Source organism: Falco peregrinus, chromosome 3 (assembly GCF_023634155.1).
Source record: "Falco peregrinus isolate bFalPer1 chromosome 3, bFalPer1.pri, whole genome shotgun sequence".
NCBI lineage: Eukaryota > Metazoa > Chordata > Aves > Falconiformes > Falconidae > Falco > Falco peregrinus.
In genome coordinates, this window is record NC_073723.1 from 118,668,748 (window position 1) to 118,692,165 (window position 23,418).

The window sequence follows — 23,418 nt, forward strand, 5'->3', positions numbered from 1 at the left end:
CCAGGGCCACAGCATGGCCCCCCACCCACTGGGGCCCCGTTTGTGCCCAGGGCTCTGCCCGCAGCTTCCCAGTGCCCCGTTTCCCACAGCCCCCCAGGGAGACCGGGCGCAGGCAGGAGCATCCCTCTGAGCCAGGCGCAGACCCCCTGAGCCCACCGCACCCACCATCCAGGCAACACCAGACCAGGTACAATCCTGCCCTTCCCAGCACCACTGCCAACAGTGCCAAACGAAGGAAAAGCAACCCCCAAATGGCTCCCTTCCTCCCCCAGGCACGGGGTTATATTTAGCGCTCCACGCGCGGGCATGGCAGACAATGCGGCCCCGTGTGAGAACCGCGGGCGGGAGGAAACGCGCTCAATAGCCCCGATGACTTCCCGCATCCTGACATTGTCGCTCCCCTCCAGTCGCTTCCTCGCACGGAGGCGATGGGACCGCAGCACCCAGCACCCCATGCCCACCCCGGGATGGGTCCTACCCCTGCCAGCGGCTCAGGGCATCGGCCTGATGCAGCTCCAGGAGGGCAGGGGGTGCTGCCGGCTGGGTGGGAAGGGAGCGTGCCCCACTGTCCCCGGCCAGGGCCTGGGGGACGCGTCTGGGTGTAGGGCAGAGCTGCTCCTCTCCCACAGCATGTCAGGGCTTCTGCCTGCTGCAGAAAGAGCCACTGGGCATGGCACGGAGGGTCTGCGCTGTGGGGCCGGGGCAGGAAGAGGCGAGTGAGACCGGGAGGCTGGGAAAGGACTGGCTGCGCTCAGGAAAAGGGCAAAACTGGAGCCTGGGAAAACAGCCTTGGCTGGCCAGAGCAGGGGAGAGAGCAGCCGTCCCCAGGGGATGCGGGGGACACACCCACCATTTGCTCTCCAGTGCAACTGGGGTGAACACTCTCAGTGTCCCAGGGCTGCAGGGCCACTGCGGTGTGCACAGATCCTGGGTGCCCCGGCGTGGCTGTGATGGGACAGAGGAGCGTGAGTCCCTGTGGGCCCCAGCGTCCCCCTGAAGCCCCCTGCATTGCTCTGCTCCTCCCCAAAGCATCGTCGCTCCAAGCCTTGCGGGAAGGGGACCGATGGCTCTGAGCAGCCCTTGTGCCAGCACAGGGTGACAGCATCCCCAGCCCTGTGCAGCTGGTGCATCCCTGCTCTGAGCTAACCGGACATCCGCTGCGGTCATCCAGGTGTGCCGAGCCGTGCCGAGCAGCCGAGGGGGCTCTCACTGCCCCTGCCTGCACAGCAGCTGTCCCAGGCCCCTGAGCCAACCCCCAGCAAGCCGGGGCACAGCTTGTGTGTCCCCCCCCAGCATGGTCCTGGCTCACTCCCTGCATCCTGCCTCCGGAAACTGCCACCTGCTCCTCTCACCAGCGGCTGGCAATGGACCGTCGGGTTTGGGGAGCAAACCCGGCCCTGGGCAGGGCAGAGGGTCGGCCGGGAAACTGTAGCCACCCTCGGAGCCAGCAGGGAGGAAGCAGCAAGGCAGCAGGGCCATGCCGAGAGCACAGCAGCCAGCTTGCCCCCCTCCCAGCCTGGGGCATGGCCACCGCGGGCTGGGCAGGGACAGGCAGCACTTCTGCAGCTGCCAGATCCGATCCCTCCCCTGTGGCGCGGTGTGGCCGCAGCCAGCCCCTTCCCCAAAGCTGGACAAGCCCCGGGAGGACGCTGTCCTGCAAAACACCAACCTCCTGGCCAGGCTGGGACTCCCTGCCTGGGACAGGCTCACCCCTTGCATGGCCCCACACGTGCTGCTGGCACGGCTCCTTGCCACACTCCCGCTGCAGCATCCAGCTGTGCCGTGCTGGGAACAGCTGGATTACAAACACGCTGGGCTAGACTAAGGACTTGAGCGGCTGTGTGCAGGCTGGGGAAGCCAGCTTTTTGCCATAATGGTTTATTCACTAAAGCTTCCTCTCACTCTTCGTGAGCAACTGTGGCTGCTCACCCTAGCCCCGAGTGCTCGCCGGCTCCTATTCTTGTCCAGCCGGCACTTCCCAGGCAGCACATTGTTGGGATTCAATGGGAGGAAGGGTGGGTTTATGGTACTGAGGGCTTAGGAGAAAGGCAACCAGTCTCTGGGAAGCAGCTTCCCCCCTGCCCCAGCGCCTGCGGGGAATCCACGGCCCTGCAGCAATGCCAGCGTCTGCCGTGGGGACGGATGGGAGTCCCCAGACACGCGGAACCCAGCTGGAAACACGCAGGACCAGGAAGGCAGCAGTGGTGGAAGCAGGGCAGGGGCTGCCCAGCCAGGTGCCACCGGTGCCCACGCAGCCGCTGGCAGGGCTCCATCCTTCCCGAGCGCATTGCTCCAGCACTGCGCTGGAGCAGCCCCCCCGGCCGACACCGCGTGGGCCAGGGGAGGAAACGGGGCAGCGAGGCCCCGACAAAGCCCGATTGTGCCCGGCCAGCCCTGGGAACAGGCAGATCAATGGGCTATAAACAGTCGAGGGAGCCGCTCCGTCGCGGGGTGAACAAAGGCATTTCAGAAGATGTTTCCGAGCTGGGTCCCGTTGGTCCCACTTGGGGGAAGGGACTGGACCGTTCCCACTCCAGCGCACAATAGGGAACAGCCATTGCCCAGCGTCACCCTGCAGCCAGGCTGGGAAAGGAAGAAGCCAAGGGCAGGGGTCACCTCAGGGGACAGTGCCAGCCTGCCCGGGGGGACCGGGGCAGTGGCATGAGAGGTGCTGTGAGCCCCAGTGCAGGTGGCTGCAGCGGGGTAGAGCTGGGACAGCCTTTGCATCGCCCTGAGCCTCCTCCTGCACCTGCCACCCCAGCCTCAGCTGCCCTCACACGCCGCCATGCAAAGGCCTGAGAGTCCCCGGTGGTGCCAGGCTGCGAGCCCTGCCGGCCCGGGACAGCAGCAGGTTGGGAGGTAAACGCAGCCGGGCAGCGCCAGCAGTAAAGCTGTCAGCGGGGCAGGAGCTGGCCCCGAGGAAGGACGGACCGATGAGAAATGCTGAACCGGCTGCTGACCTCAGGGCTTCGCACCAGACACGACAGATTTATCATCCCCGGGAGGGGAAGGCCAGGCCGGGGCAGCAGCAAGACCTTGCTCAGGCACCAGGGGAAAAAACAAGCTGGGAGGCAGCGATAATCCTGGCTACGGCCCCAGCACGCTGCAGTTACCGGCTGGCCTGGCTCAGGCAGCTCTCGCTGGAGTTTGGTCCCACTGCGCCTGTGATACCAGAGGCTGGAGGGGACACCGGCCACCAGCCCCCCGCGCTCACTGCCAGCCTCTCCTGCCATGTGCTGCCCTGCTCAGCAGCCCAGTGGGATCCCCCCCATCCCCTTGGACCCCACCCAGGACTGCCACAGCCCTTCTTGTCTAGATAAGGAGGTCGAAGGGAAGCAGATGACGTGGCCGGGGGGAGCTGGGAGGGAGGCACAACCTCAGCACGGGCTGGGATCTCGGTGCCTCCCCCTCCTTCCTGCCTACTCACCCTGCTGCCAGGCCCAAGGTCAGTGCCCAGCCAGGGACAACGATGGAATTTCTCCCATCGTAGAAGGGGCTGCTTCTTGAAAACATGGGGAGCAGAAACACACTCTGAGCCAGGGTTAGGGCCAGGTGCTGTTGCAGAAGACACACAGACCCAAGGACTGACAGAAGTTTATTTTGGCTGTTCCTGTACAGGGCAGACCCCTCCTTGTTCTCTACACACCAGCCCAAAGCCACCACCACGCTTGGAGCTCTGTGACAGAATCGGGGCCAGGACTTGCACCTCCCCCCATCCCCCTCCCTCACTGTGAAGCCTGGGGATGATGCAGAGAGGGGTTCCCCGGAGTTCTCCACCACTGTTCAGGCTCCCCTGGGGGGTAGGCAGTAGCATGGAGCTGTGGTCGGGGTTCATGAAGAGCCACGGGAGAGCAGTAAGCGGAAGAGCCGATCCTCCTGCCGCAGGCATTAGCCTGACCCCAACTCCTTGTCACTCAGGTCCAAGTTTCTTCTATCATCACATCGTGGAAGAAACCTAAAGAGATGTGGGGAACCAGGCCGAGAGGGTTTCGTGGTTCAGGGGCTAGACCAGGCCAGGAGCTGATGGGTTTCAGAAATGCTCTGCCTGTGAAGCATGGCTCTCTGCCCGCCCTGCCACAAAAGAGGTCTGAGTGCTGTGTCTCGAGTGCATGTGGGGCAGGCAAACCCCGACCCTCTGGCGGGCCCCGGGAGGGTGAAGAGCAGCAGTGGACATAGTGCATTGCCCAGGTAGGGCCCGGTGCAGGAGGCAAGCTGGTGGAAGGTGCTGCAGGTGATAAAAGAGTCCCCAGCACAGTGCTGCGGGTCAGAGCCCTCCAGCTGCAGGTCAGAGCCCGCTGGCAGCCGGCCCCCGGCCCCAGGGACAGTCCCTCCAGGGCACTGCCTCTGCCCAACCAACTTCATTAACTCTTTTCCGGGCGGTTCCTGTTCAGCACGGCCCGAGGGGCGAACTCCAGCTTGTCCTTCAGGCTCACCACCTTGGTCAGGTCCTTGCCCGCGATCTCCTGCAGCTTGCGGTCCTCCCGCTGCTCCGAGATGCTCTTCTCCTCCTCGGCCGCGGGCTGGGGGTCCCCGCGGAGGAACCACTCCAGGTGGTAGCCCACCAGCCCCACCACGAAGGCCACCGGGAAGGTGACGTACGGGGCCTTGGAGCGCACGGCCGCCCACAGCACGGACCACATGGCGCCGGGGGCTGCGCCTGGCAGGGGGCGACACGCGGCGGTCACAAGCCGGGCCCGGCCCTCCGCGGCGCCCGAGGCCTGCGGGCTGCCAGCGCCCGGGCGAGGCTCCGGCGGGCAAGGCCGCACCGGGGCCTCCCGCAGCACCGACCCACAGGGACGCGGGACCCGCCCGGGCCCCCTGCTCAGCCCCCCAGGGTGCCGCCCCGCCACCGGAGCCGGACCCCCAGCGAGCCCCGGGCGGCCCCGCTCACCTGGGCCCCGCCGCCGCCGCCGCCGCCAGCCCCGCCCCTTCCGGTCAGCGGTGCAGCGGGGAGCGCGGCCGAGAGTGGCGGCGGCGAGGCGCGGCGGGGCGAGGCTGCCCCCTGGTGGACAGCGCGGGACCTGCGGCGCTGGAGGAGCGGCCCGGGAGCGGGGGGAGACCCACGGGGAGAGACCCACGGGGGAAGAGAGACCCACGGGGGGAGAGAGACCCACGGGGAGCCCTGGGGGAGGGAGCCACGGGGAGACGCACGGGGACAGCCACGGGGAGGGAGCCACAGGGATGGAGCCACGGGGAGACCCACGCAGGTGCCCATAGGGAGACCCACGGGGAGGCACCCACGGGGATTCCTGCAGACATCTCTCGGGCACCCTGCGGGGACATCTGCTCCTGCCCCAGCGAGAGCCCCTCTCCCGCCCCACGGATCCCTCTCCCATCCCATAGACCCCTCTCCCATCCCACGGACACCCCTCTCCCACCCCACAGACCCCTCTCCCACCCTCCCGCCCCACGGACACGAAGGGGCGGCAGTCGGGGCAAAGGCGAGCCCGGTGCCAGCCGCGTCCCCACGGGGAGGTGGCCACTGGCCCGGAGTAACCAAAGTCACCTTTATTAATTGCGGCGGTTCGTTACAATAAAAAGGGAGCCACGTGTCACGGTCACTGCACGGCGCTGGCCGGGGTGGGGGCTGGGGGCCCTTCCCAGGCACATCTCTAACTCCGGGAGGCTGGGGGGGGGGGGGGCGGCAGGGGGGGAAGGGGCTTCGGGTGACTGAGCGGGCACTGCCGTCCCAGAGGTGTTTAGCCCTGACGGACCCCCTGGAGCGAGGGACCCCCAGCGAGGTGCCCCCCTGCTCGGCCCCGGCCCCCCCCTGCTGCATGGGGGGGGGGGGGGGGGGGGGGAGTGTGTGCAAGCTGGGCCCCCCCAAGTTGCTTCTGATCCCACCGCTCTGCCCGAGGGTCCTGGGCAAGGTTTGGCCCCGGATTTCAGGGGCTCCCCGGCACCCACCGGCCCTGCCTGGGGGGCAGCTGGTGATGCTGCGTGGGGCTGCTGGCACGGTGGGGTGAGGGGACGGGGTCCTCCCCAAAAGGGGCACTGGGGGGGACAGGATGCTCCGAGAGAGACCTGGGATGGGGACAGGGACAAGGCAGATGCAGCCTCCTGCCCCGCCACACTGCTCTGCCCTGGAAGGGACCTTTGGGGACCCCCCCACCCTGCTCCCAGGACGGGGTGCAGGGACAAGGGAGCTGGGAGCAGCAGCCGTGGGGCACCAGGCACACGACAGCCCCACCCTGGGGTGCCCTATCCTGGAGGCACAGGAAGATGGGGTGACCCCCCTGGGGTGACCTCTGGTAGCCCCCCCCACTCAAGGGGCAGCTGCTGGCCATGTCCATGCTCCGGTCCCACCTGCTGGCACCAGTGCAGAGCCACCACGGGCACAAAGGGGCTGCGGGCAAGTGTCCCCACCGCCACCCCCACTGCATTGCCCACCCATGGGGGACAGGGCTCCCACCGGTGGTGAGGCACAAGGGGGACACAGTACCCCCTGTCCCCAGCTAGTGCCACACTGCAGAGGCGCTCCCAGTCTCCGGGCTGGTGGGATGGATAAGCGGAGGGATGGACTGATGGTGGAGGAGGGCTGAGCGGGGTAGGAAGAAGCGTCGTGATGCTCCGTGCGAGGGAAGCCGTGACCGGGGGTGTGGGGGGGGTCCTGCTGCTCTGGTCTGCCCCACCAGCCAGAACACAGCGCCGGTCACGTGTCGTTTCTGGTTTATTCCTCAGGTTATATTTATATATGTATATAGGGGAAGGAGCCCTGGGTCCCCTGTGGCACCCGAGCCAGGGGCAGGCGCGGGCAGCGCTGCTGGGGAGCCCTTTGTCCCCTCCACATCCCAAAGCCTCGTGCCGGCAGGGCTGGGGAGCGGGGCTGGGGGGGCTCCAGGTGGGCAGGGGCTGGAGGGCCCGTCCCCACCACGCGCTGGGGGATTGCACTGAGTACGGAGAGGTGAGGGGGGGCCTGCCTGCAGCCCCCTCTGCTCCAGCCCAGCGGGGCCAGGGGCTGAGCATCACCTCTCATGTGGTTGGGATGCAGGCGGGGGGGGAGTGGTGCAGAAAGGCTGGTGGGGTGGGAAGGGAACGGAGAGCTGGGACACAGCCCCAGGGAGGGCAGAGGAAGGGAGAGCCCCGGACCCCGGGAGAGGCTGGCAGGGGCATGCGGGCAGGGGGCAACGGGACGGGGCAGAACCGGGCTTGCAATCACCCGCCGTCGGATCCACGAAAGGTCTAAGATAGAAAAGAGAGAAGCTGTGAGTGGGGCCAAGAGCTGCCCCAGGGTGTCCCCGCGGCTCCCCATCACAGTGAGCTACGGCCACGCCGTCCAGTCCGGGTAGAAAAGCGGAGGCTGCGGTCACAGCCGGGTCTGTGCCTCGGGGATGTAGATCTCGATGCTGTCCGCGCTCTCGGTGGCCGAGCTCTGGCGGAAGGAGGCAGCTCGCTTGGCTGCCAGGAGCCGCTTGCGGGCCTCCTGCCGCTGCCGGTCCACCGAGTCCAGCGAGCGCTCCTTCACTGGGTGCACCTTGGAGCGCGGCGGCTTCTTTGGTATCGGGGGAGGCACCTTCTTCTCCTCCTGCACAGACAACAGGGGCTTCAGGGTAGGCGCAGAGCAGGGACCTCCACAGAATGGGCGTCCTGGTGGGCTTGGCACAGCCAGCAGGCGTGATGGACATGCGCCTCCACGCACGGCGCTGCCGTGGGTGCCAAAGCCACGGTGAGGTGGCCCCGTGGACCCTCCTGCACCGTGGGGAGTTGTGAGGCTGGGCTGCACGCCCCTTCCTCCATCCACACGGTGTGAAGGTGCCCATGGACACGCTGCCTCTGCCCGTGCCGAGACCCTGCCCGGCCCCTTGCAGGCAGCGCTGCCCTGGAACGCCCAGTGAGCCCCCTGCGAGACCGCAGCGGGGGAGCGGCCCCTTCTTTAGCTTCATTTATTCCCAGCTCTGTTTTTCAAGTGTTTGCTAAAACCAGTCACTGGAAACAGCCCAGCAGCGTCGGTTTGGGTGCAGATGTGCTTGGGGAGGAGGAGGGAGGGAGAGGTCGCAGGGGACAAGTGCCAGTGGCATACCTTGGGCTCCACGATCTTCCACCCATTGGCCTTGAGCTGCTGGAGCTCTGCGAACTTCATGCTGACATCCTCAATGGAGAGCTGCAGGAGGTCCCAGAAGCCGGCCAGGTCTTGGAAGGTGGGCACGGGGAACGCGTTGGGATCCTGTGGGGACAGAGGGACACGGCGTCATCCACGTCTGCCTGCGGGACATCAGTTCTGCTGGCAATGCAGCCATCCCACCCCCACACTGCTGGGGGGGGTTCTATGTCCAGCTCTGCCCCATGATGTTACAAAGTCCCTTTTCCACTGGCTAAGGGTATGAGACCCCCCACCCACCATGGTCGACCGCACGGCACCGCTGCCTGGCACTCACCATATTCTGCTGGCAGAGGCGGTAAAACTGCTGCACCTTCTGGGACATGAGGAGCTGGGCGCTGCCCACGGCACTCCGGATCTTCTCCAGGACTGGCAGGAGGAGAGCAGACAGTCAACACTCCCGCAGGACACGGAGCCTCTCCCCTGCACAGTGGGGACCTGCACCCCCTCAGGGGCAGCTTGGACCTTCCCCCAACCCAGGTGGCATCTCCTCCCTCCTCCAGACCTCACTAGTCCCTGAGGGTTTCCCAGTGTTCCTTGCTCCCACCCAACCCCTTTAGCCTTGGCAGGGGAGATGCTCCATGGTCAGGGCACTGCAGGACCGTGGCTGTGCCCCCACCAGCTCTGCAGGAGCACCCCGTCCCTCCCACCCGTGCAAACCCCCCTGACTCACTCTCCTCCGGCAGGTCATAGTCCTCAGCCTCCCTCTCCATCTGCTGGCACCAGCCCTCCATCTTCTCCACCTCCGCCTGCAGCAGTTTGATGAACCATTCCCCATCGCGGTGGCAGGGGGAGGCACGGCCGGAGTCAGGGAGGCTGCGGGAGCCCCGCTCCATCCAGGCATCCCGCCGGGGCACCTCCACCGTGTCATACTGCAGCTGGTAATCCTCCCGGTACGCCCACTGCCCCTGCGTGTGCACCGTCTTGTACACCGCGTACTGCCGGCCGGACTCGGGCTCCGAGGAGTGCCGCTGGAAGGGGCGCCCGAACTGCAGGGCTTTGTCCTCGGTGGCCACGGCCAGGCCGGTGAAGCCCTCCAGCTCCAGGTCCGCCTGCACGCCCGCCGTCACGCTGTTGGAGCGCTTGAAGCGTGCTCGCCTGCGGAGAGCAAGAGCGCGTGGGGACCCTCGCGGCCAGCGAGGACGGCCCCACCCCCCCACCAGGTACCACGGTGGGCAGGGTGAGGGATGCCCACAGGCAGGATGGGGCTGGGAACCCCGGTTTGGATCCCGGAGCATGCGGGGCCATGGGGACAGCCCTGAGCAGCTGCAGCCTGCCAGTCTCTCATCTCCTCTGCTCTTAGCCCGTTTCCATGGCTACCGGCGCTGGACCAAGGATGGAGAGGAGCGTGTACCAGGGCTGCGTGGGCACGTTGCCGGAGCTCCCCTCCCGCGGGCCCTTCAGGTCCCGGCACACGGCATTCCCACCTCAGCCAGAACGTTTTACGTTTAGCTGCAGAAAAGCCCAAAGGTTTCATCTGCACCTGGGCTGGGCCCAAGGCTCACAGCTGAGCCCCAGCAGAGACACCAGCAGAGGGTGGGAGCAGCGGACCCCCTTCCCCAGGCAGGCAGCTAGCAGCAGCGAGGTGTCAGGGCCAAGAGAAGGCCAAATCCTGCCCCAGGTGGGGGCAGCTGGCCCAGGATGGGGACAGTGCTGAGCCCTGGGGTCTCAACCAGAGGAGAGAGGGAAAAGATGCTGCAGGGCAGCGGTGGCACGTGGAGCTCAGGGTGTCCCAGTTCCTCGGTGCAGTAAGCGTGGTGTGGTGGTGTGGTACCTTTTGTCCTCCTCCACCTGCACCCCAATGGAGTGGAACTCCCTCTGGCTCCGGCTCTCCGTGTCCGAGTCGGAGATGGCCTCGACCTGCCGAGGGGTAGAGGGAGAGCGCTGGAGGGTGACCCTGAGATGCAGCGCGGTGGCTCAGCATCACCCACGCCACTCGGGCGGGCTCAGAACCAGCTTGGAGCCCACAGGGAGGAGTGAAGCCCACCTGGACGCCGATGGAGGGACGCCACTTGCGCTGCCGAGCCAAACTCCTCAGCTCCTCCCGGCCGGGAATGGCCTTGATGATGAGTGTGGAGGGCTTGGGAGCAGTGCGGGGCTGGACTGGAGGCAGGTCAAGGGCCACAGATGTCACCTTGGAGCTCTCCAGGCTCTCAGCCGAGTTGCAGCGGGTCGCAGCATCTTTGGACCAGGCGGAGCTGCGAGTGACCTCGCTGGGCAAGTAGCTCTCGTGGGTGGACTCGGTGCTGCTCTGCGCCGTGACGGAGATGAGGGGTTTGGCTTTGGTTCCTGGAGGGATGGGAGGTGGAGCTTTTCTGTAACTGAAGGCTGTTGTGGGAGAGGCGCAGGATGAAAAGGCACGTGAAAACACAGACACTTGCTCATTTCCCGCCACGAACAGGGGTCCCAGGTGAATGGTGCCCACCTCCTCCCACAGCACAGGGCTTGTCACCCCGCAGCATTTGCACCTCAGCTGGCCAAGATCTGGGCTGGAGCTCAGAGGGGCTGTTCGGCCAGTTTATTCCCCAAAGGGGATTGGAAACCACCCCAGACCCACACTGGCCATGCTGCTGCAGCACCCGGCAAGGGGCAGAGATGGGAACAGAAGCAGAGGGAAAGAGGGAACAGCAGACCAGTGCTGGGGGCACAGATCAGCCCCTTGACCGGGACTGAGTCATGAGCAGGATATTCCTGTCCTGTGCCAGGGATGAGCCACGAGCGGGATGCTCATGCCCTGCGTCGGGGCCGAGCCGCAAGGGGGATGGATGGTCGTGCCCTGAGTGAGATTATTATGCCCTGTGCTGGGGCTGAGCTGCATGCAGGGTGCTCGTGCCCCGAGTGGGATGCTCACACCCTGTGCCAGGGGCTGCATGGGGCCAGGGGCAGGAGCGGGGACAGCAGCAGCCCTTGGCAGATGCCCAGATGAGCAGGCAGGGAGATGCAGGGGTCCCCCACGTGGCCCAGCCCCTGCTACCCCCAGGGACTCACAAGTGCTGGGCTTCAGGATGCTGCTGGTGATGGGCGGCCCGGCGGGGGCGGACATGGAGAAGAGTGAGAGGCAGTCATCGTCCTGGGAGCAGCCCGCCTGGATGGCCCGCAGGTAGCTGTGGCTCCGCATGCGGAAGCAGCCGGGCAGGTCCAGCGCCTCCACCGCCTGCGACTCCACCTCGCCGAAAACCGACTCGCAGACGGCCTCGAACTGGTGGTTGAGCTCATCGTTGATCTGGGGAGAGCGACGGGTGAGGCTGAGGGTGGCGAGCCAAGGCCAAGCGGGGCGGGAGATGCTCGGAGGAACATCTGCCACCCCCCCCCTGCCCCAGCCTGCCCATGGCACCTGTGTCATGCGACCCTACCTGGCCGGTGGTGAAGGAGCGCCCGTAGCCCTGTCCCCGCGGGAGCATTCGCGGTGGCGTGCAGCAGCTGGGACAGTTACAGATATATGAATCAGAATAGTGCCTACTTGCAAACCTAATGAGAGACAGTGGGAATAGAAGGGATCGCACCAAAAGCAACACATTCAAGCAAAGCATTTGGAAACGCAGCCGCAGCGATGCTCCCGCTGGCCACCACTGCTGTCCCCACGCCTAACTGCCCCAAAACACTGTCCTGGGGGTACGGAGCCAACCTCCAGTGGTGCGGAGCCACCAGAGGGGTATGTGCCCGTGCTGTGCAGCAGGGCTGGGGACGAGGAGCCAGCCTGTCACCCAGCAGACTGGGCCACGTCCCAGTCATCTCCTTTTGAGCATGCCTCTTCTCCCCGACACCTGCATGTGGCTGCAGCAGCGGGTCCCGCTCCAAAGCCCAGCGCAGCCATGTCCCCCCCGGCACCCACCAAGGGTAGCTACAGCGCAGGGGCAGGGCTCAGCACCACTGCATCAGGGAGCGCAGCCGTGAGCGAGGATGATGCCACTCGTCCTCCCAGGGAGCCCCAGCCCCTGGCCCCGCTGCTGCCCGCGACGCTGAGATGGGGCCGGGATGCGACAGCCCTTACTTGGTCCTGGCCTGGTCGGCGCTGGAGGAGCGGCGGTAGCTGTCTCGCCGCGTGGCTGCCCTGGGCGATACTTTGGCGCTGGCGTCCGAGTCGGCGCTGTCCTCATCACCCATGGCCTTGATGTAGCTGCCACTGCGCATCCGCCGGCAGGGGATCTCCCCGTCCTTGCCCACTGCGGGGTATCCGCTCCACTCGTCCTGCGGCACCTGGAGCAGGAGGCAAGTGTGGGAGGATGCAGTGGCCGGGGTCCCGCAGTCGGGACGTAGAGCCGAGCCCTGCACCTGCCACATGGCACATGCCAGCCCGAGCGCAGCGTGCATGCGTTGCCCAAACCCAGCACGTGTGCACGGGCCCAAGGATGGTGCACATGCTGGCACGGCTCCCCTGCCCTCCCCACGGCACCCCAGAGTTGCAGGGATAGACCCTGGGTGCTCTCACCCCCTGGGAAAGCCCCTAAACCCTGGAGAGCTGATCCCTCCTAACAGCCACGGCTGCCCGTGCCCCACGCGGGGCCATTCCCAAAGCGCAGGGCAGCGCAGCTGCTCCCACCTCGCAGCCCCCCCGGTGTGCGCGGCTGGGCCAAATCCCACCCATGCCAGCGCAGCCACCCGGCTGATGTCGTGGCCGCCGGTCCTGCCATGCGCCGCTGACGCTGGCACCACGGGGTCCTTACCAGGCTGCGGCAGGGGGACGGTGTCCCCCGGGCCCCATGGGGAGGGCAGTGGGGCCAGCACCCTGCCCTGCTGCCCCCACCGCCGGCGGAGAGGGGCCCTGGCCGCCCCCTGCCCTGGCCAGCACGGCATTGCTGCTCCCTGTCTCCTTCCCCCAGGAAAGGGAGAGAAGAGTTAATTAGTTTTTAATTGGAAGGGGATGACCTAGAAGGGAGCCCAGCGACGAGGCGGGCAGTGGCACCCAGCCAGGCACAAGCAGGATAAAAGCTGTATGGAAGAAGCGGGCACAGGGCTGCCGGCAGCCCCAAGCCGACAGAGCTGGGCTGCCCCCCCGAGCCAGCGTGGCACGGGGCAGGAGGTGGCAGAGGGGGCTCCGCATGGCCAGTGAGGGGACAGCGGGGACCAGCGTGGGACCCCGGGGGATGGGGCGCAGGCGCTGAGGACATGGAGCAGAGCTGGAGCATCCCCACAGCATCCTGAGCTGCCTGGGATGGGGGGTCCCAGCCCCGGCTCACCCCATGGTATCGCCGGCTGTGGTCCCTGGGGTAGCAGCCCCCCGCCCTGCCCAGCCCTTCACCTGCAGGTACTGGTATGCTCGGTCTTTGGGCTTTGCTTCCTGAAGCATCAAGGTCTTCTCGGTGCCGCTGGCGCTGGGGTAGGCTTCACGGGCCTGGCTGACGGTCATGGTGTGCCAGGCACTCCTCTTGAGCGTCTGGCCATCCAGAGACATGGACATGCCGGCACAGGCCAGGCATTTTCCTTCCCCGCCGCCCTTTAGACTCTTCAAGGTCAAGTCTCTGAAGGCACTTTCGGGAGCGTCCACACAGTACTGGGTGCCCTGGTCGGCAGCGTGCCGGCCGGACACCATGTAGCTGCTGTCGCTGTCCAGGTTGTCGTCGGAGCTCCACCAGCCCATCATCTTGGACCGGTGCCGGGAGTCCACCTTGCGGTCCTTGCTCTTGCTGCGCTTGCCGTGGCGGGACTGGTGGTGGTGATGGTGGTGGTGGTGATGGTGGTGGTGGTGGTAGCCGTCCCCGCGGCCGTCCATCTTGGCACCGTTGTAGTCCCGCTTGGCCGGCGCCTCCAGGGAGTGGGACTTGGCAAAGAGCTTCTGGACGGAGTGGACGAGGTGGCGGATGCGGCTGGGGCTCTCGCTGCGGGGCTCGGCGCCGCCAGCCCGCGGGTACTGCAGCGTGTGGAAGCCGTCGTGGTGCAGCGGCAGCTGCTTCTCGAACTGGTCCAGCAGCGTGGGGGGCAGGCGGTTGATCTTGCTGGCAGGGTGGGCGGTCGCCATGCATTCGTCACAGGAGTCGTAGGGCTGCTGCGCGTGGTGCATCCTCGGGAAGGTGCTGCTGGCGCTGGCAGAGGGCGGCTCGCTCAGGGGCCCGCCCGGGCACTCGCTGGCTGTGCCAGGACTCCGTGCCGGGCAGTAGGGATGCTCCAGGGAACACGGCTCGCTGGGGCTGAGGAGGTACGGCGGCCGGCCCTCGGGGCCGTGCTGGACGTAGTCGGCAGGGTGCTCGCAGTCTTCTGGGATGCAGCGGCAGCGGTGGCCGGAGGAGGGCTGTGCCTGGCTACGCTCCCCATGGTAGCCCTTCATGGTGTCAGCACCCGCCCCATAGCTTCGGCATCCTGCAGGGTCGTCCCTGCGGGCTCATCTGTGGGGACAGGGACAGGCACAGCGTCACGCTCCCCTCTGCGCCCCACCACCAGCATAAACATTGGGGCTGTCCCCTGGGAACTGACCAAGGAGGCTGGGAAGCTCCCAGGGCAGGATCCGGCCCTGGCTGAGCCCTTGTGAAGTGGGGCTGGAATGCCAGAAGCCTGGCTGCCCGTGGGGCAAGGGGGGCACAGTGCTGGGGCCGGGCACCCGCGGTCACCCCGGCTCAGCTGCTTGGAGGGGGCAGCGGGAAGAAGATGCTTCTGGCAGCGATGCAAGCAGCGCAAGGCCTGCAGACGGCGAGGGAGGACACGCTGCCATCATCAGAAACTTGTTTTCTTCTCCAACACCAAATATTATGAAGTGTTTCTCCATTAGGAAAACCGTTCTGGCTGAGTTTTTCAGCCGTTGCGATTCACAGAGCCGTTAATGAGCTGCAGCGGGGCGCGGGGGGGCTGCACTCTGATGTCTCCATCCAGCCTGTCCTCCCTCCGTGCTCCCAGCCACGGCACACAACTGCAGATGGAGACCCACAATCGGCTGCCCCCCCCGGCCCCCCCAGCCCTGCCAGCCCCCTAGATGGAAAGCCAGGGAGCGGAGGTGGCCGTGCCACGCGTGGGGCATCCCCAGCAGAGGCAGGACAGGCAGCGTTGAGCCTGCACCGCCGCCGGAGCCGCATGCACCTGGGAAGGTTTGTCTTACTTACAGGCCCTCAAAGGCTCTGCCTTCGGAATGATTATAAATGAGGAAATTACTTATTCTCCAGTGTAGCTCGGCTAATTAACAAGCATCATTAATACTCTTGTTACCATACTTGGGCAGGGTGCTGTGGGCAGCCCATCTCCAAGACCAGCCACAGGGAACGGTGACCATGGGATGGTCCCTGCGGCACATGGGGTCCATCGTGGGGACTGGATACAAGGGACACCAGGAGGGTCTGGGATGTGTGGGGACAGAGGGGCCACACGCCCTGAGGAGCCCCGGGAAGGGAGAGGGGCTGGAGGCCCCCAAGGGGCGTGGGGACCGGCGGCGATGCCCGCGTTGGTGGCAGCAAGTGGCAGACGGAGCCATGGCAGCACCCAGGGAATGCGTCTGCCCTAAGAAGCCTCCGCCACTGGCTTCTCTCCTGGCTTCAAGGCTGGATGGCTGGGTCCCACGCCGCTCCTGCCGCCCTCACAATCGTGCTCCTGCTCCAACGGGGCCCCTAATTGCTGCATTTTAACCAAAGGATCCTGCAGCCTGTTACAAAAAGAAATGCCTCTCTCCTCCTGGGAGAGCTGCTACGGGGAGCGGGCACAGCAGCACGGGAGGGGGCTGCCTCCCGGGCCCTGGGATCGAGCCAGTGGGCAGCAGCAGGATGGACAGACGGACAGATGGACGGACAGACAGGCTCCCAGCCCCGGCTCTGCCTCCACAGGCTGAGCTATCACCTCCTGCTTGGGGAGGGAAGCTCGCAGCTGATCCAAATATTGCCGCTGCAGCGGGAAGAAGGAGTCAAAACAGCTGAGCAGCCCATCACCACAAGCCCAACCGGCTTTTGTGCTCAGCAGGTGCAGCAATTAAACAAGGCTGGGCCCCGCCACCGCGCCGGCAAGGCACCCGCAGCCTCCCACCACCACTGGCAGTGGCAGAGCAGGGCAATGGCACAGGATGGGGACATGCCACGGTGAAAGATGCTGGGTTCCACCCAGTACCAGCTCACCAAAGCCACGGAGGTGCCTGTGCCCTGGCCAGGGACCAGTCAGTCCTCCCAAGGGCATGCTAGGGATGGGGAAGGGGTTGGGAGTGATCCTGTGGGTCCCTGTCCCCATGTCACAGCAGGGATGGCCGCATGCAGAGGGCAGGAGAAGCCGCTGAGCTCGTTCTTCCCTCTCCAGGGTGGGCAGTGCGGGCAGGCGGCTGCCACGCAGGGCAGGGGAATAGGCTGGAGCACGGCTCGTGGGCAGCCGGCTGTGGCCAAGAGCCGGAGCCGTGTCCCACCGAAGGCCACTTGGGCTGCAGAACCCTCGGGAAATGGTGGATTTGTGCCACCGAACCGCAGACTCAAAAAGGGGGGTAAAAATCCAGCCCAGCTGAATTTTGTGCCATTTAACACCAGGGTAATTACCACCAGTGGGAACCTACCGCCCACACAATTATGTGCTAGGATAAACTGGAAGAGCATAATTACCATTACAAATAACTCACTTCTTGCCTTTATTGCATCCAAAGCCTGGAGAAACTCCCCAACGCCACCTTTCCTCTGATGTCTGCTGCCACCCTGTCTCTGCCCAGCACGAGGGTCAGCACATGGAGGAGAGGGGCTCACAGCCCCCCACACTGTGGGTCACGCTGAAATTCAGCCTCCTGCGTAATTCCCCATAGGGACACTTGGCAGAGGCGGTTCTGCTTCCTGAGGCCCAGGGCTGCGGGGACCCTGGGGCAGCACTGGCAGAAGCCTGAACTCCCCTGGGACACCGTGGCACCCAGGGACCCCCAGATTTCCTCCAGCTCCAAGACCACCGGCGGGAAGGTGATGGGACAGCAAAACCCCACCGCAACACCTGGGTCCAGCAAACTGCCCACGCACAGGGGCAAGACTGGGGTTTCCAACATTTCCAGGTCAAACCCCAAGAGCTGGGGTTGCTCGCCCTGCACCCAGGGGGTCCTGGCGGCCTGTCCTTCCCAAGCAGCCCCCACCGCAGGCAGCGCGTGCTGGGGTCCCGGTGAAGCCCGTCGGTGGCACTTACCGCCCAGCACTCAGGGGGATGCTGTCCTCATGGCCCCAGCCAGCAGCTCCTCGGCGCTGGGTGTCCCGGCGGCAGCAGGCTCTGGGGGAGCGACACAAAGGGATGAAGCCCAGGGAGGAAGAGAGAGGGTGTTCCTCCCCAAAACCAGCCTGACCCAACTCGTCAGGTATTTTTCCAGCAGCCCAGCCTTCTCTCCTCCCCTGAGGCTGCCCCACACCAGCGCTGCCCGCACCAGCAGCGACGGGGATGGCTCCGCACAGCCACCAACACGTGTTTCGCACAGCTTAGCCCCAAAACCATCCCCAGCCCCATCCTGTTATGCAATTCCCTGCCAGCGGGCACCAGAGCCGGCCCAGTGGCCGCCTCGCCATCGACTTTGATTTGCTCCGGATCTGGCCATATGCTTCACAAAGCCTCCACCCGCCACCCTGGCTTTCCAGCTTGAGCAAAGGGATTTTTTTTTTTCCAGCTGCCAGCCCGGCAGAGGCACAAGCTCGGCCCGCTCTGCTTTGCAAATTAGCGTGAGGTTTTGCCAGCGTGGGTCCTGCTGGGGATCTTTACGGCTGGGGATGAAAGCAGGAGAGAACAAACACACAGCGTGAGCGCCCGGCACCGTGCGCAAGCTGGAGCCTGGGAAAAAAAAATAATAAAGTGGTCTTCCCATGTAGGAGCTGAGCAAATTTGATCTACAGTCATTGGAAGAAAATAAATATGGAATACCGCCAGGTCATTTCCACCGCGCTTTTAATCTATTTACTTTTTCCCAACTCGTAAGCGAGGATTGTGGAAACTAATTGCTCTGTTATTTTATTAGGTTGTATTAGTAAAATTTACTCAGCCTCAAAAAAAAAGAGGGGCTTAGTAAGAGATCACCTAATTTAGTACGTAATTCTGCGCCAAGTCATTATTTTCTTAAAAGTTGAATTAGCTGAAAGCAGCTCACCGATGGTTCATTAGTTGTGTCAGGCAGGGAAGAGTGTCATTAGGGAGAGGTTTGTCACCCCGGTAGGTAAGGGCTGGCCAGGGGAAAGGGAAGGGAAAAGGGAAGGGGAACGGGAAGGGGAGCAAGCAGGGTGCAAAGATCACAGCAAACACCCTCGATGCAATCAGGAAATCAAAGCCAATTAGTGTTAATGGAAGAAAACTGAGCAGGCTGCAGGCGGGCACTGCCCGGAGAGGGCTGAGGGGCAGGAACCAACCGGGCACTGCTGGCAATAAGGGACGAGGCAAGATTTGTAAAAAGTCACAAAGGACAAACACCAGCTGAAGAATTGCAAATGTGAGCAGAGCAAGAAGTATTTACTGAGGCCACTGAGAGGGACTGGTGGCACCCAGCACGGATGGCCGGCAACCTGACAGAGCTGGGCTGGGGGGTCCTGGCACCCCAATGCCGGGGGGCATCTCCCCGGCTCAGCCTGCCCCAGCACGTCCCTCCTCCCCCAGCACGGGCGCTTGCCGGGCACCCAACCCACAGCCCAAGCCCAGCGCTGCCACCTCGCTCCGTGTGCTGGGAGGCTGAGGACAGGCCGTTTAATGGGAGGGGCAGGTTATTAAGCATATGATTAATTTTGGCACCAGCCCCGGCTGCCTGACAGCTCCTTCTCCAGGGCTGGGGAGGGCGAGCGCGAGAGGTGCTGCCTCTGCTGATGCAGCGGTTGGTGGGATGAAAAATCCTGCAATGCAGCACTGCTTCTTAATGAGCCATTTGTCTTTGAGTCTTCTTCACTCATTACCATGCCGGGAGAGGGATGGGAGTTGCCCCAAGTCCCCATCTGAGCAATTACTCCTGGAGAAGAGCGAGGAAATACGGCCATGACGCGCCCCAGCTGCCAGGGATCCCGGCACGGCCGCCAGCACTGGGACTCCCCGCCGCAACGCAGGTGCCTCTGGCCGCTGCCACCACGGGGGGAGCAGGACCCCCTGCCCCGCACAGCACACACCGCTCAGCACCGCCTGCCCGGAGACCCTGATCCCCAGAGCGGATTCCCCTGGGGCAAGAGCCACGCTCCTGCGGCAGGGCGTGTGAGGGAGCCAGAGCATCCCGGAGCTGCCGGGGCAAAGCCAGTGGAGATGGGAGCCTGGCGCTCCATCCCTGCAAAGCCCAAACCTGGATCTTGGCAGAAAAACCACTTCTTCATAAGCCCTGTACAAGCAGGGAGCAGCTGGGGCAGCAGCCAGAGCCCACACAGAAGCTGGCGGGGAAGGAAAGCAGTGGCACAGGGAAGGGGCCACACCAGCATCCCCGAGTGGGCACGGGCTGCAGAGGCGAGCTGCCCCCGAGGCACAGGCACCTCCAGCCCCCTTGGTGCTGCAGCGATGCTCATCCTGCCCACGGGAGCCGGGACACAGCACAGGGGAACTGACTGTCAGAGGTGGAACCCCATGGCCAGAGCAGCAGGACCACAGCCAACTAACTGAGTCAGGTGCCCATCCTGGAGGGACCCCCCAGCCAGGCAGGGCCTTGGAGACCCCAGCCTCCACCAGCTGGCGCAGAGTTCATGGGTGCTGCCCTGCATGGATGAGCACCCATCACCAGTTACACGCACAGACAGCTTCCTTCTCAAGGACGCAGTCAACACCTGCCCGCGCTGCCTGGGCCCAGCAGCAGCCAGCACACTCCCCCAGTGCCCCTCCAGTGCAGGGTGGAAAGGGGCGACGTGCAGGTGACCCCAGGGAGCCTGGTGGGACAGAGCTGACGCGAGACCAACACACCTGATGTTCACTTGCAGGAAAGGGAAGGGATGAGCGGGGGCAACCCCTGTGCCACACTCGCCCTGGGTGCTCTGCCCGTGTCCCCGCCAGACACCTTGTTCCAGTGCCCAGCACAGCCCCAGGCGGGCGGTGGGCTCCAGCCATCCCCCCAGAGTTAGACTTGCCCTGCCAGAGGACCCTTTCCAGGCATCTGGGGGCCATGGCAGCCCCCCAGGCACTGCTGGCTGTGCCAGGGGCCCTGGCTAGCACTGGTGCCAGATGTCCCGTTTCCTCACCCACTCCCCTGGGCCGTGCCATTTTGCCCTCTCCTCCCACATGCAGCCCACTCTGTTGGCAGGATGGGCCACGCTGCCTGGGCTTAAAAAGCCACTTATCTCCCTGGCCACACGATGTAACGACTTAAGCCAGGGATCACTCCAAAGCTGCTTTGGTGAGCTCGGGGCGGCACGGCATTAGCACCAACTGCGGCAGCAGCGACGATCTCTGGCCGCCCCCTGCCCGTCCCCACCAGGCCCCTGGGCAGGCTGGTCCTTCCATCCCCAGCTCCGTTCCCCTCGGGCGTTCGGCCATGCCAGGGCTCTCACCTGCCACTGCCATTTCTCTGCACCCCACGTTCCCCAGCACGTGGCACTCTGCTCCACCCTCAAATAACACCCATCCCAACCATTTCCCCTTGCAACACCATACCATCCCACGGCTCTTCCCGCAACGGGGCCACAGGGACCAAGGTTTCCAGCAAGCCCGACCTGGGAATGGTGATGAAGCAGAGGTGGCAGGGATGCTCCAGGCCACCATGTACCATTCCCAGGCTGCATCCCACACGTGGGGCTCCTCGAGGCCAGGGATGGGCACAGCGAGCCTGAGGCACAGCACAGCCCAGCTCACCAGCGGAGGACCCGAACTGCCACTTTAATGGATGGGCTTAATTTGCAAAGCTGATGAAAACCTAAATATTTAAATACATAATTCTGCACAATGCTCTTAGCGCGGGCCCGGTGCAGGGACAGAGCAAAGGGAGGGATATAGCTGGCAAACTGGGAGCATGGCAGGCATGGGGGGCATGGTGGCAGGACCACACTGGTCATCCAGGCACCGGCATACCCATCATGCACAGTGTGGGGACAGCGCGCATCCTCAGCCCTGCAGCAGGCAGCACAGGCAGGGTGGGTGCCATGGGGTGCTCTGCCGCAGGGTGCTCACCATGAGCACCAGGGTCCCACTCTGCCACCAGCCTCCAAAGCATCTCACAGGGAGATGCAGGAAAAGGGGAGCATGGTCTGAGCTGGGGAGCTGTGAAGGGCAGCGGGATGGGCCCCCGTGGAGATTACACCACCGATATTCCTGCTACAAGAGCTTAGAGAGAGAAGAGATTTACAGGATTTACCAGCAATACAAATTGAATATTTAATTTTAGCTGCAAGGGAGGCGCGGGGGCTCAGCCCAGGAGCACGTGGAGGTGTGCAGGCGGTGGGCTCAGGGGCTGCCCTGCCTCCTGGGGTGGTGCTTCCAGCTCTCAGGGGAAAACCCATGCCAGGGCTGGCACCAGGGGCTGGGGGGACCAGGCAGCCCCATGCCAGTGGCACAGGGCACCCTCTGCCCAACCTGCCCCTAATCCCACCAGCCGCTCAATGGCTGCCAACTGTGCAACAGCCTCTGCCACCACATGGGAGCTCCTGCAGGATCATCCCTGGATGAACCACATGTGTGGCCCCAGCATCAGGGATGCTCCTGGGGGCTCAGGAGGGGCCCTGGCCCCTACATGCTGCAACAAGGCTGTGCCTGGATGAGGATGCCCCTGGATGAGGCTGTTTGCCAGACAGGGCATGGACTGTGCCAGGGAACGGGGATGGAGACAGCAGGAAGGGATGCAGGAGCTGAGTACCCTCCGGGACAGGGTGCAGAAACCCCAAAGGGGACCTAGCCACCCCCTCCAAGGCCAGAGCAGGGGCAGGGACCACGCAGCAAGAGCGCCCCACCAGCCGCGGGGATGGGGGCTCTGCCAGCTGTCCCCAAGCCCCAGCACGGGGGTCCCCATGGTGCCACCGAGCTACGTGCCCATCCTGCCTCACCACACCATGGCCCGGCACGCAGCGCTGGTGCGGGCGCTGCCACGGGGCGGACTGGGGGAGGATGGCAGAAGATGAATGAGGGAGTCGGGAGGCTAATGGCATTGTCTGGAAAGTAGGTCGTGTGCTGAGCAAAAAGATATTTATATCAAAGCTTGTTCCCCCGCAGAAGCTCCCGAGCTGGGCACAGGCAGCACCACCAGCCCGTGGCCATGGCCACAGCACCCCGTGACCCCATGTGCCCCCACAGGACCCCCTGCCCGACCCCCACCCAGCTCTGCCATCCTGGGTACACACACGCCATCAGCCCCAGGGCTGCCCCGCTGGTGGGGCGGCGGTGCCAGAGACAGTTATCTCGACAGAGCCAAAGCCGCGGCAGCTCTCTGTCTTTTGCTGACCTGGCTGCAGGCACCGGGCAATGAATGGCACCGGGTTATTTTTATTTAATATAACCATTGCCAAGGTGTAATACCGCCAGGGACACTCCCCAGATGGGCACAGTCAGCCTGCACTAGGATGGTCACAGCGGGTCCTGCCCTAGCCCTGTGCCAGCTACGGCACCACGGCCCCTCTCCACACACCCAGCCCTGGCACCGGCACCAGCCACGCTCCTGCGTCACCACTGTCCTGAGCTTCAGCCAGGTCTCAGCCTTGTTGCAAAGCTCAGCCAACTCCTTTCCTGCTGGGGGGGAGACCCATGCTCCTCACCCTCTCCCTCACACCTCCGACCATCCCAGAAAAGCCCACAGATAGTCCGCGCAAGCCCAGAGAGTGCTGGGATCTAACAAGATGTTTTGCCCCCTCCAGCCACGCTGCCCCAGTGGCTATGGACATCACCCAGCCAGCAGCCATATGGCCATCCAGCCCCACTCTCCTGTCCCCATCTCTGTCCTCATCCCCATCCCACACCCGGGCAGCCTTGGATCCAGCACGGGAGCAGGTTCATTTCCCGTAATAGCTGTGTCGGCTGAATTTACAGCCTTGCTCTGAGTTATTAATAATAATGGCCTCACTCTTAAGTAGGGCTTTTCATCTGCCTCAGAGCCCTTTCCAGAGGACATCTGCAGCATTATCACCATTTTATTCTCATTTCAACGGGCAGGAGAGTGAGACGGAGAAGGGACCGCCATGCCTGCTGCTGGGCAGCCAAGCCCAGGGGTGCAGCATATGGCCCCGCGGGGGTCCCAGCCACAAAAACCCCTGGGGGGGCTGGAATGCCCTGGCCCAGTGGGAGGAGGCAGCCACGGTGCTGGGGCTCGTGCCGGCCATGCTGCGGTGATTTACACCGGCGCTGAGCCTGGGCCCCGCCACGCGGATAAATCCACTTCAGGCAGCAATAAACCAGCATCATCACATCGGTAATCCGCAGTGCTCCCACCGTGGTGAAAAATTGAGGGGCAAGGCACTACCACCGCTGCTGACATGCTTGTGCCAATAAATCCCAGCCCTGTGTCAGCAGGGGCACAGGGAGGTCTCCGGGGTGGAAACCCC

General features: G+C 64.5%; 2 protein-coding genes across 4 annotated transcripts in view; both read right to left on the bottom strand.

The window, feature by feature from the left end:
- Positions 1–3,582: 3,582 nt before the first annotated feature.
- SMIM12 (small integral membrane protein 12) lies at positions 3,583–4,927 on the bottom strand. Its single transcript, XM_055800736.1, has 2 exons — positions 4,892–4,927; positions 3,583–4,657 (listed from the first exon to the last, which is right to left on the bottom strand). Exon 2 carries the CDS (start codon positions 4,638–4,640, stop codon positions 4,362–4,364), a length of 279 nt encoding a protein of 92 aa, XP_055656711.1. The 5' UTR covers positions 4,641–4,657; positions 4,892–4,927; the 3' UTR covers positions 3,583–4,361.
- A 548-nt stretch (positions 4,928–5,475) lies between these two features.
- Positions 5,476–23,418, bottom strand: part of DLGAP3 (DLG associated protein 3) — a 28,690-nt gene continuing 10,747 nt past the window's right edge. For 2 of the 3 annotated variants that reach the window (XM_055800752.1, XM_055800753.1), the window contains exons 2-12: positions 17,150–17,230; positions 13,338–14,418; positions 12,090–12,295; positions 11,452–11,566; positions 11,087–11,321; positions 10,086–10,426; positions 9,873–9,958; positions 8,772–9,196; positions 8,376–8,467; positions 8,021–8,164; positions 5,476–7,525 (exon numbers count right to left, since the gene is read on the bottom strand). In XM_055800752.1, the coding sequence (XP_055656727.1) occupies positions 7,307–7,525; positions 8,021–8,164; positions 8,376–8,467; positions 8,772–9,196; positions 9,873–9,958; positions 10,086–10,426; positions 11,087–11,321; positions 11,452–11,566; positions 12,090–12,295; positions 13,338–14,360 (2,886 nt within the window). In that variant the 5' untranslated portion in view covers positions 14,361–14,418; positions 17,150–17,230 and the 3' untranslated portion in view covers positions 5,476–7,306. The remainder of the gene's footprint in view (positions 7,526–8,020; positions 8,165–8,375; positions 8,468–8,771; positions 9,197–9,872; positions 9,959–10,085; positions 10,427–11,086; positions 11,322–11,451; positions 11,567–12,089; positions 12,296–13,337; positions 14,419–17,149; positions 17,231–23,418) is intronic. The other variant, XM_055800754.1, reaches the window with a different exon arrangement.